Source organism: Antechinus flavipes, chromosome 1 (genome assembly GCF_016432865.1).
Source record: "Antechinus flavipes isolate AdamAnt ecotype Samford, QLD, Australia chromosome 1, AdamAnt_v2, whole genome shotgun sequence".
NCBI lineage: Eukaryota > Metazoa > Chordata > Mammalia > Dasyuromorphia > Dasyuridae > Antechinus > Antechinus flavipes.
In genome coordinates, this window is record NC_067398.1 from 241,740 (window position 1) to 254,857 (window position 13,118).

Here is a 13,118-nt window from a genome sequence, read left to right on the forward strand (position 1 = left end):
TTTTTGGCCTATTTTCCCCTGGCATAATGTAATAAAAATGAGTATACTACCTAAATTAGTCTACTTATCCTGGGCCATAGCAAGCAAACTCCCAAGAAATTATTTTACAGAGCTAAAATAAATAATAATAAAGTTTATCTAAAAGAATAAAAGGTCAACAATTTCAAGGGAATTAAGTGAAAAAAATGTAAATAAAGGTGACCTAGGTGTACCAGACCTAAAACTATGTTATAAAATAATGGTCATCAAAACCACCTGGTACAGTGGAATAGGATAGTTTAGGTTTACAGGACAAAATAGTCAATGACTACTAATCTATTATTTGACAAACCCAAAGACTCTGGGTTTAGTCAAATTTTGACAAATTCCAAAGACTTGGGATAAGAACTCATTATTTGACAAAAACTGCTGGGAAAATTAGTATGGCAGAAACTAGGATTCACCCATACTTAACTAACTCCCTGCACCAAGATAAGGTCGAAATGGATTCATGATTTAGACATAGAGAGTGATATTATAACAAATTTGAAATAAAGGATAGTTTACCTCTCAGATCTGTGGAGAAGGAAGGAATTTGTGGCCAAAGAACTGGTATTATTGAAAGCAAAATGGAAAATTTTGTACAAACAAAACTAATGCAGACAAGATTAAAAGGGAAGCAATAAATTGGGAAAATATTTTTACATCTAATAGTTCTAATAAAGGCCTCATTTCTAAAATATATAGAGAATTGAATCAAATTTATAAGAATTCAAGCCATTTCCCAATTAATAAATGGTCAAAGGATATGAACACACACTTTTCAGATGAAGGAATTAAGAGTATTTCTAGTCATATGAAAAGCACTCTAAATGACTCAGAGAAATGCAAATTAAGACAACTCTGACATACTTCTTACATTGTCTAAGATGACAGTAAAAGATAATGATAAGTGTTAGAGGGAATGAAGGAAAACTGGGATGCTAATACATTGATGGTGGAGCTGTGAACTGATTCAACAATTTTGGAGAGCAATTTGGAACTATGCCCAAAGAGGTATCAAACTGCATACCCTTTGATCCAGCAGTGTTTCTACTGGGCTTACTTCCCAAAGATATCATAAAGGAGAGAAAGGGACCCACTTGTGCAAAAATGTTTGTGGCAGCCCTTTTTTGTAGTGGCCAGAAACAGAAAATCTAGAATCACTTTCATTGCCTGAACTGAAGCCTCTCCTAAAATCAGGGGATGACAAAATCTTATTATATCACTTAGTTCTCACAAGATGAAGCTGGAGAGAGCTAAGTGTTTCAGAGAAGGAGAGGATTTCCCTTTTCCCTATGTAGGAGACAAGCCTTCAGGGATTGAGGGAATGAGGTCCTCCAGGAGTTACAAAGACCCTGGCCTTCTCCTCAGGGGAGATTCCATCCTACAGAAGAATACAGAGAGAGTCAGGATTAGAAATGAAGATGATCTGAAGAGGAAAACTACTCCCCTCCTTCTTTTACTCCTCTTTTCTCTTCTCTCCTCTCCTCATCCTTCTACAGAGACCTCAGAGGCTTTGGAATCCCAGATGGAAGGAAATCAGTCAGTGCCTCAGTGGCTCCCAAATCAGAGCTCTCTTCCCCTACCTGGTCCTCTGTCCTACCTGTATCCCCTCTCCCCAGTTAACATCATCTTTAAGACAATAGACTACTTGATATAGGAGAGAGGGTAACCAGGGAAAGTGAAGGATGGGGAAAGCTCTGATGTCCAGGGGAAGCCTAAGCTTGGAGGACAAAAACCTATGTGATATTCAACTCTGAAAGCTCTAAGAGAAAAAAGGGCTAGAAAGTAGGAGGACTAGGGAGCTGGGGTAGGCTCTGAAGGGCAAGACAGACCTATATAAGTCATGTCAGGGAGGTCAGGGCCATTCAAGTGACAGAAGTGCTCTATGGGAACAGCTAAGCCTGGGAAAACAAGATGTCTACTTAGGAGTAGGTCCTCTGGGACCTCTTGTAGAGTTTAGGCTTGGAGTCACTAAAGAGAAAGAGGAGACAGGGAGCCATATGTCTGGGAGCTGATGGGGAACCAGTCCAAGAGCTATATTATTAGATAAAGGGGAGGAGGAAAGTGCTTTGGTAACTGGGAACAAGTTGAGGTTCTGGGGGTAGGAAGGCAGGATTCTTGAATACTTAAAGGAAGCTGAGTCTGAAGGGAGAACACTTGAATTTCACCTTTGATCTTAGACAAAAGGCTGAGAAGGCAGGGCATGTGAATCTCTAAACATGAGGTGGGAACAGGGAGATGGGACCCCTGGGTCCTGATTAGAAGACTCCTGGATTTTTAAGGACAAAGTCTGAAGTCTGGAAAAGTGTGACCCAAATCTGGGAAGTGAGTGGCAGTCTGAAAAAGGTTTAGGAGTGGGAGCTCATCAATCAGGAAGACTTAGTAGAAAGGTAGACTTTGATAGACTTGAAGGACACTCACCATGAGGTCAGGAGGAGGACCCAATAGCCAGGGGTATCAGCTAAAACCAGGAAATATGTGGGATGCTGCCTCAAATCTACCTGAGACCTGCAAGCCCAGGTGTAGCTTCCAGGAGACAAAGAGTCACAGGTACAAGGGGGAAAATGGGAACAAATTTGAGCTCCAGTGGGGGAAAAATGAGATCTGAACTCCTAGGGGAAAAAAAGTAAGAACCTTGAACTTCCAGGGGGGAAAAAGGCGGGAGATGGCTCAAAGGGAAAAAGGGGAAAGATCTGAGCTCCAAGGGAAAAAAAAAAAACGGAGAAACCTGACCTCCACAGGAAAGTTCTCATGGAAAAAAAGGGGAGAGATGAGAGTTCCAAGGAAAATCTCCCACAGTAAAAAGCAAAGAGATCTGAGCTCCAAGAGAAGGCAGTATAGTTTTGGTAGCAGGCAAGGGAGAATGATCTTAGGCAAAGGAAGGCAGTGTTCTCATTCAGTCATTCAGTCAATACCTATTGCCTCATGGCCTATTGGTATAAGGCCTACATGGGAATCATCATGCAGACATCATCAAACAGTGACTATTTTGATTTTGCCAGATCATTTAACTTCTGCTCAGTGTTTTTTGTCTTGATTATCCTTTCACATTTGACAAAGACATTTGACAATAATCTCCCCAAATTCCTCCATTTCATTAATCAGTTTATTTGCCCTTTCTCACCCCTTTCTATCCCTAACCCCTCCCCCCCCCCACACACAAAATAGTACCTGAAACAGGAACAATGAAAGAAAGTGGTGGGCCAAATTAGTGTAACAACAGTCAACACTAAAGAAACAGAGAGTGTTTCTCTGTGTGTTATGTCTCTCTGTCTCTCTGTCTCTCTCTCCTCCCATCCCCATTTATCCCTCCAATGTATTAATATATCAATCTTGAAGAATCTAGGTTGAAGTTTTTATACTGATTTGATTAAAATGGATAAGTCATTCTAAGTTTGAATGTAATGAAACATATAAATGAAATTCTGTGAGTCCATTTCAGTCCTGACATTTAATCCACTTCTCTCACCACCTGGAGGAGTTTTGCGTAAATCTATCCCCTTTCCTTAAAAAAGGGAATTAGCAACAATGATATAGGATGTTAAAACCGGAGACCTTCCTCATAGTTGATGGTACTGCTGGTAACATTTAAAGTAAAGTTGTCTAGTTTCTTGGAGAAAGTGAGCTGGAAGGACAGGAGAAACCTAGTTGTGCCTGGCATTAAACTATAAAAGGAGGGTTAGGGTTAGGGTGTTTCCAACCAGTTCACTCTAGGAGGACTTTCCTAGAGCCTTGCCCTGTCCATTTCCCCCATAGATAAGCTCTTTCCTCCAATCACACCCAGGGCCAGGACTTCAGGCCTCTCACAATTTCTTCCACCCAAGCCCTGCCCCCCCCCCTCCCCTGCCAATAACACAAGGATCCCCTCTTCTGCCCTAAATTCCTTCCAAACTCCGCTCTAGGACTAAATTCCCCCTGGGTCATTACCCACCAGGCTGGTCATCTCTGAGAGCTCCTCTCCCCACTGCCTACACCAGCTCCTTCCTTCTGGGCTCGGTGACTCATCCTTCACAGCAGGACTGCCCTGTTAAAATGGCTTCACCAAACTAACTCAATGTAAGGAGCCCTATGCTTTGAGCAGGTAGCCCCATATAGCTCTTGGGAAAAAAAGGGATAGTACATGCCATTTGTAATGTTAATTCAGATTGGATTGGACCAAGTTGTTAAGTGGCTGATCTTTAAGCCTCTAAAAGGGGACCAGACTTTTAGATCATTGTATCTAAAGTCTGTTACCCTAATCATTGAATATAGTCAGTCCAGAGTATCCAATTAATGGTTGCCCAGTAATTTTGTATGCAACACAATTTGGAAATACATCCAATTGAACTGTCATTTGTCAGTAACTTTTATTTCATACTGTGAATCTAGGATATTATTGTCTTCTAATAGAGAGTCTTAGGAGAAACATTTGTATAAAATTGCTAATGGGAAAAAAATGATTTCTGTAGGATAATGCAATTAGACACTTTGAAAATTAAATCCTCTTTGGATCTAGATGTCAAATGATGACTTAAACTGCTCAAGAGTGCAATACTGAAAGATGTTGGAGAGCACACAAGACTCTCTGTAACTCCTCTAACCTCTCAAACCAACAGTAGATTAATTCTCTAAACTGGTTTTAGAGTCAAAGAACCCACAAATGTTTGGAGTACAACACATTTCTAGAAGTTACCTTGGAAGAACTTTGGAAGAGATCTGTTTCAATCGGGCAGGGGGACAGTCTGCCAAACCCAGACCACAGCACAGGGAGACTGGGACAAGAAGCTGGAACAGAGTCCGAGTGTTATATCTTCTACACACCTGCGAATTTTCTGAGCCTGTCCTAATTGCAAGTAGGTGGTTTGGAAGACTGACCTAGCTGGGATTACCTAGCACCAGAAACTAATCAGCAGAATTGCCCCAGGGCAAATTAAAGCAACTGACTCTCCTTTGCTTTGAACAGACCTCAAGCCTTAAGAAAATGAATAAAAAACAAAAAAGAATTCCCACAATAGACAGCTTTTATGGAGAGAGAAAAAGAGACCTCAAATCCTGAGGTTCCTAAAGGTACATCAACTCCAGATGAAGCCACAAAAGGAGATATTAGCTGGTCCCCATTTCTCAAGACTTTCTTCAAAGATTGCATTTAGGGTTAGAGTCGGGAGGCATTTAGGGTTAGGATCTTAAAAGAGAGTTAGAGGAAAAAATGGGAAAATGAAATGAGATCATTGCAAGAAGGAATGAAAAAGTATATAATACCCTACAAAAGAGGGTAAAGAAAGACACCAATTCACTGAAAAACAAAATTTGTAAAATGGGAAAAGAATGCAATCAACAAAACAATTTAATTGGCCAATTGCAAAAAGAGATAAAAAAGGTAACTGAAGAAAATAATACACTAAAATTTAGAATTGAGCAAATGGAAGTGAATGACTCAATAAGACTTCAAGAATCAAACAAAAACAAAAAAAAAATGAAAAAATAGAAAATATGAAATATATCCTAGGAAAAACAACTGATCTGGAAATAGATTTAGGAGAGACAACCTAAGGATTATTGGGATTCCTGAAAGCCATGATGGAAAAAAGAACCTAGACATTATTTTACAGGAAATCATAAAAGACTGCTGATATTTTAGAATCAGAAACTAAAATAGCCATCGAAAGGATCCACTGATCAGCTCCTGCAAGAGACCCCAAAATTAAATCATCAAGGAATATCGTGGCTAAATTTCAGAACTACTGTACCAAGGAAAAGATATTGCAAGCAGCCAGAAAGAAACAATTTAAATACCTAGGAGCCACAATTAGGATTATCCAGGAATCTCATATCCCAAATAGATCTTAAAGGAGGGAAAAGGACCCACATGTGCAAAAAGGTTTGTGGCAGCCCTTTTTGTAGTAGCTAGAAACTGGAAACTGAATGAATGCCCATCAATTGGACAATGTCTGAATAAACTATGGCATAGGAATGCTATGGAATGTTATTATTCTGTAAGAAATGACCAACAGGATGATTTCAAAGAGGCTTGGAGAGACCTACATGAGCTGATGCTAAGTGAAATGAGCAAAAACAGATCATTATACACAGCACCAAGACTATATGGTGATCAATTTTGATGGACTTGGCTCTCTTCAACAATGATATGACTCAAAACAGTTCCAATTGTTCAGTGATGAAGAAAGCTATATACACCCAGAGACAGGCCTATGGGAACTGAGTGTGGACCACAAAATAGCATCTTCATGCTTTCCATTCATGTTTGCTTGCATTTTGTTCTCTTTCTCTGGTTTTTGGTTTTTTGTCTTTCTAGATCCAATTTTTCTAATGCAGCAAGATAACTGTATAAATGCATATATATATTGGATTTAACATATTTACTATGTATTGGACTACCTGCCATCTAGGAGAGGGGTGGAGGGGAGGAAAGAAAAATTTGGAACAGAAAGTTTCGCAAGAGTCAATGTTGAAAAATTACCCATGCATGTTTTGTAAACAAAAAGCTTTAATTTAAAAAAAAAAAAAGTGTAATACGTAGCAGCTCTACAGTATTTATTTCAGCATGTCTTGTTTAAAAAACAACAACAACAACAAAAAAAAACAATACTTTAAGGTTTTGGAAAAGTACAAAAGACCTTGAAAATTCTCCCTATGAGCAAAGTCCTGAGTTTTGAGAGGAACAAGAGGATGTGGGGAGAAGAGATTCTCCTTATAAAAGTTCATAAAGCTCTATTTAGGGAACAGATTGCTAAAAAGTTTTCCAAATTCAAGAGACTTCTTAGTATCCAAGATGGTGGTTGTGTTTAGAAGTTTATTTCTATTACAGAAATGATTTTTATCAGATTTAACATTGATGGTAAAAATTATAAAACTGAATATGGAAGAGTTTGTATGGAAATTATACCTTTGAGCCACCTTTTATCTCAACAAGCCCTAATTTTTATTCAAAAAGGGACTCCTTCCTTGAAATGATGACCTGGTAGTTGACAGAGTGAGATAATATTATTAAAAGACTTGGATAAAACTGAAGGAATAAGAACAAATGTTCTCCAAGCTTACAGTTTCCTTTAAGATGAGAGCAAAGAACCTTAGATGGCTCCATAGTGCACAGAGCACTAGAAGATTCAACTTCCCTTGTTCCTCAGACACTTTTCAGATGTATCAGCCTGGCCACTCAAGCTTGTTTGCCTCAGGTTCCTCACCTATGAAATTGGATAAACATGAATTTAATCATGAGGACCAATAGCTTCCACATGGAGTTAGAGGTCTGGGAGGTGAAAGGTAATCCTCATCCCCATTTTAAGGATAGAAGAAAAAAACAGAAGTTGGGGGTTGGAAAACAATATTAATGATTAAAGGACTGATAGCATTCTGGGCACAGGGACAACACGAATAGTTGAAAGTCTGAAATGTGAGCTGGTAACAAGAGCTTTTCATCTGGAACATATTGATACTTCCCATCTGGGTAAATTGACTGACAACAAATGTAATTGTCCCAAAATACCTAGGGACAGACTTTTCAGGAATGGCCTTATCTTGGTTGCTACAGATGTTCTAGGTTTGAATCAGACTAGCTAAATATATAGAAGACCATCAATTTCCTTGATATGAAGTGATTTACAGGAGCTTCTGGGAACAATTCCTTGTGAATTTTATGAAAGTACTGCATTTCTAAACTTAGCTGAAATTTTTTTTATACTTTTTAAAAGTGACTGATGGGAAAACTGAACTTTTGCATTTAACGGAGAGAACATTGAATTTTTGAACTCATGAGTTTTCTTTATCTGAATATTATTGGTGGTGAGGGAATGGATGCCATAAGAGGTGATATCTTGATTAGCAAGTGAGTTGGATTTTAATGAGGCAGAACTGTGCAATTTCATCATCATCTCTGTCCTTCAGAGTCATCTGAATCCAGTGGCAAGAAAAAGATCACTCCATTTCCACTCATGAACAGCTCTCAGATTTTAGGGTCCCAGAGTTGTAGTTTTTCCATTGTTAGCACAAATAGATTACAAAACTAAAAGATTTCCCCAGCTAATGTATAATATACTTTAGAGTCACCTTTTGTATCTGCCTCTCTCCATTTGTCAAGGAAGTCAGAAGGCTGCTGATCAATCATTTTCTGAACTGTCTTGGCGCTTTGTTAGGATAATTGACATTGGTCATACTTCTCATTAAAGAACTATGGGAAAAGAAAAGATGAGCTCAAAGTAGGGAAGAATGCTGATAGGTGGACAGTCAGAATACTCTACAAGTGCCCTTGAGATGGTAGGAGAAAGTCAGGAAGGACTCCATCCTATTGGATAGATGCTCCATAGTGAACTTATGTGAGACATAAGAGTCACATAGAAGGATAGACATGCATCTATCCAATATAAACATGGAACCAAACTAAAATACTGCAATCTTAGTGTAGCTAGAACCTGAGTTTATGCCTTGCAGTGGGTCTCTTGTGTCATAAAAAGTGGACATGTGATCACCTTTTTTACAAATCCTAAAATCAAATGCCTTTTCACAACAGCTAGACCAATTCATACTTGCACACATTTATTATTGTGCCTCTAATGCTATAGCCCCCAAAACTACTTTCAACTTTTGGGATCAACATTAAAATTTAATAGATGTAAACTGTAACCATAGAGTTGAAATCTTTCATTCTTAAAAGCATCTTAATAAAACACACTTTTTTTTTTACTTGAATAAAAATGGCAAGAAATCTACTCCATTAATTGCAGAGTTCTTCATTTAGGAAAATTCAACAATAATCAAGATTTAGAATTCCTCCTATCTTTCTGCCTGTCCAAACTTCAGTCGTATGCAGATGGCTCATTAGCCCTAAGCTGAAGCTGAGGACACAGGAATAAGTGGCAGTAAGGATAGGCTTCATCTCCAAGCTGCTCTTTGACTTCTCAGATCAAAACCCTAATTTTAAAACAAATGTTGCAAGTCCCACCAAGTGAAACCATTTTCCCAAGATCATAGAGATCATACAAATTTCAACCCAAGTGCTTTGAATACAAATCTAGTGATCTTTCCATTCTGCCTTTCAAACAGGTAACCAGATAGAAAAGAAGGATCTAAGTATGCCTATCTGCTAATCCCTAGTCCTCTTTTAGCTTCCTATCTCCTTATGCCTTTAAGATTATGGCTAAAGTGGTTACCAAAACCATTTGGTATTGGCTAAGAAATAAACTAGTTGATCGGTGGAATAGGTTAGATTCAAAGGACAAAATAGCCAATAACTTTAATAATCTAGTGTTTGAAAAACCAAAGACCCCAGCTTTTGGGATAAGAACTCACTGTTTGACAAAAATTGCTGGGAAAATTGGAAATTAGTATGCAGAAACTAGGCATTGACCCACACATAACACCATACACCAAGATAAGGTCAAAATGGGTTCATGACCTAAGCATAAAGAATGAGATTATAAATAAATTGAAAGAACAGAAGATAGTTTACCTCTCAGACCTGTGGAAGAGTAAGGAATTTATGACCAAAGAAGAACTAGAGATCATTATTGATCACAAAATAGAAAATTTTGATTATATCAAGTTGAAAAGTTTTTGTACAAACAAAACTAATGCAGACAAGATTAGAAGGGAAGAAATAAACTGGGAAAACATTTTTACAGTCAAAGGTTCTGATAAAGGCCCCATCTCCAAAATATATAGAGAACTGACTCTAATTTATAAGAAATCAAAACATTCTCCAATTGATAAATGGTCTCCAAATGATAAATGGAGACAATTCTCAGATGAAGAAATTGAAACTATTTCTAATCATATGAAAAGATGCTCCACGTCATTATTAATCAGAGAAATGCAAATAAGACAACTCTGAGATACCGGTACATACCTGCCATATTAGCTAGAATGACAGGGAAAGATAATGTGGAATGTTCGAGGGGATGTGGGAAAACTGGGACACTGATACATTGTTGGTAGAATTGTGAACACATCCAGCCATTCTGGAGAGCAATTTGAAACTATGACCAAAAAGTTGCATACCCTTTGATCCAGCAGTGTTACTACTGGGCTTATGCCCCAAAGAGATACTGAAGAAGGGAAAGGGACCTGTATGTGCCAAAATGTTTGTGGCAGCCCTCTTTGTAGTGGCCAGAAACTGGAAACTGAGTGGATGCCCATCAATTGGAGAATGGCTGAGTAAATTGTGGTATATGAATATTATGGAATATTTTTCTGTAAGAAAGCAGGATGATTTCAGAAAGGCCTTTCATGGAGAGACTTACATGAACTGATGCTGAATGAAGTGAGCAGGACCAGAAGCTCATTATATACTTCAACAACAACACGGTATGATGATCAATTCTGATGGACCTGGCCATCTTCAGCAATGAGATGAACCAAATCAGTTCCAATGGAGCAGTCATGAACTGAACTAGCTACACCCAGTGAAAGAACTCTGGGAGATGACTATGAACCATTACATCAAATTTCCAATCCCTCTATTTTTGTCCACCTCCACTTTTGATTTCCTTCACAGGCTAATTGTACATTATTTCAAAGTCCGATTCTTTTTGTACAGCAAAATAACTGTTTGGACATGTATACATACATTGTATTTAACTTATATTTTAACATATTTAACATGTATTGGTCAACCTGCCATCTGGAGGAAGGGGAAGGAGGGAAACAGTTGGAACAAAAGGTTTTGCAATTGTCAATGCTGCAAAATTACCCATGCATATATCTTGTAAATAAAAAGCTATTTAAAAAAAAAAAAAGATTATGGCAAGAGAAGGCTAAATAGAGAAGGTATCAAGACCACCACATCTTCTCCCAATTTTCTCTGATTAATTTTCCTCCTTATTTTACCTTTCTTCACAGATTTGGCAATACCCAATCAGATTTTTATAAAGCCCATTCCTTATTCGATACCTTCATAAGGTTTCTTTCCTGTGTGGATTTTCTGATGTACAATAAGACTTGTCTTGTAACTAAAAGACTTTCCACACTGGTTACATTCATAAGGTTTCTCTCCATTGTGGATTGTCTGATGTGTAGTAAGACCTCCTCTTTGCCTAAAGGCCTTTCCACATTGGTTACATTTATATGGTTTCTCTCCAGTGTGGACTCTCTGATGTCTAGTAAGATCTCCCCTTTGCCTAAAGGCTTTTTCACATTGATAACATTCATATGGTCTCTCTCTAGTGTGGATTCTCTGATGTTGATTAAGTGATTTATTATCTATGAAACCCTTTCCACATTGAATACATTCATAGGGTTTCTCTCCAGTGTGGGTTTTCTGATGTGCAATAAGAACTCCCCTTTGCTTAAAGGGCTTCCCACATTGGCTACATTCATATGGTTTCTCTTCAATGTGGATTTTTTCATATAGACTAAGTGATTTATTGTCTGTAAAAGCCATTCCACATTGGTTATATTCATAAGGTTTCTCTCCAGTGTGGATTCCCTGATGCCCAGTAAGACTTGTTTTATACCTAAATGCTTTTCCACACTGTTTACATTCATAAGGTTTCTCTCCAGTGTGGATTCTCTGATGTCTAGTAAGAGGTCCTCTTTGACTAAAGGCCTTCCCACACTGGTTACATTCATATGGTTTCTCTCCAGTGTGGATTCTCTGATGTCTAGTAAGATCTCCCCTTTGCCTAAAGGCTTTTTCACATTGATAACATTCATATGGTCTCTCTCTAGTGTGGATTCTCTGATGTTGATTAAGTGATTTATTATCTATGAAACCCTTTCCACATTGAATACATTCATAGGGTTTCTCTCCAGTGTGGGTTTTCTGATGTGCAATAAGAACTCCCCTTTGCTTAAAGGGCTTCCCACATTGGCTACATTCATATGGTTTCTCTTCAATGTGGATTTTTTCATATAGACTAAGTGATTTATTGTCTGTAAAAGCCATTCCACATTGGTTATATTCATAAGGTTTCTCTCCAGTGTGGATTCCCTGATGCCCAGTAAGACTTGTTTTATACCTAAATGCTTTTCCACACTGTTTACATTCATAAGGTTTCTCTCCAGTGTGGATTCTCTGATGTCTAGTAAGAGGTCCTCTTTGACTAAAGGCCTTCCCACACTGGTTACATTCATATGGTTTCTCTCCAGTGTGGATTCTCTGATGTACAGCAAGAACTTCCCTTTGCCTAAAGGCCTTTCCACATTGATTACATTCATATGGCTTCTCTCCAGTGTGAATTCTTTGATGTACAGTAAGAGCTCCCTTTTGGCTAAAGGCCTTTTGACATTGGTTACATTCATATGGTTTCTTTTCATTGTGGATTCTCTGATGTTGAATAAGAGATCTATTGTCTGCAAAACTTTTCCCACACTGGTAACATTCATAAGGTTTCTCTCCAGTATGGATTCTCTGATGTCTAGTAAGATCTCCCCTTTGCCTAAAAGTCTTTCCACATTGGTAACATTCATATGGTTTCTCTCCAGTGTGGATTCTCTGATGTTGACTAAGAGATCTATTGTCTGTAAAGCCCTTTCCACATTGATAACATTCATAAGGTTTCACTCCAGTGTGGATTTTCTGATGTACAGTAAGAGTTCCCATTTGCCTAAAGGCCTTTCCACATTGGTTACATTCATAAGGTTTCTCTCCAGTATGGATTCTCTGATGTACAATAAGATTGCCCTTTTTTGTAAAAGCCTTTCCACATTGTTTACATTCATATAGTTTCAATTCAGTGTGGATTCCCTGATGTCTAATAAGAGCTCTCCTATCCCTAAAGGCCATTCCACATTGGTTACATTCATAATGCTTCTCTCCATGATAATTGATCCCATCTGTCACACAGATTTCTCTCCAATGTAAGTCACAGGGACCATCACTAATGAATGTTGGCTCATGACTTTGTATCACAGAAAGGCTTGGGTTTGCAGCAGTTTCCTTCACTTCAGGTCCCCTCTCTCCTTCTGAAAAACAACAATAACAACATGGGCATGCGTGACCTACAGTATTTGACAAATTAACTCCAGACACAGTTTTTTTCCATTTTCCTTCCATTATCAGCACTTTCAATCCTTTCTTCATAGATATGTCATTGGCTGCATATATAGTAAATACTTAAATTATTTCATGACAATCCAACCAATAAGCATAACAAATTTTCCTG

General features: G+C 38.2%; 1 protein-coding gene across 1 annotated transcript; it reads right to left on the minus strand.

Annotated features, from left to right (window-relative positions):
- Positions 1-1,946: 1,946 nt before the first annotated feature.
- LOC127545974 (zinc finger protein 135-like) lies at positions 1,947-12,739 on the minus strand. The gene is made up of 3 exons (XM_051973448.1): positions 11,973-12,739; positions 2,446-2,550; positions 1,947-1,995 (listed from the first exon to the last, which is right to left on the minus strand). The coding sequence occupies exons 1-3, from the start codon at positions 12,737-12,739 to the stop codon at positions 1,947-1,949; spliced, it is 921 nt and encodes a 306-aa protein (XP_051829408.1).
- Positions 12,740-13,118: the final 379 nt, after the last annotated feature.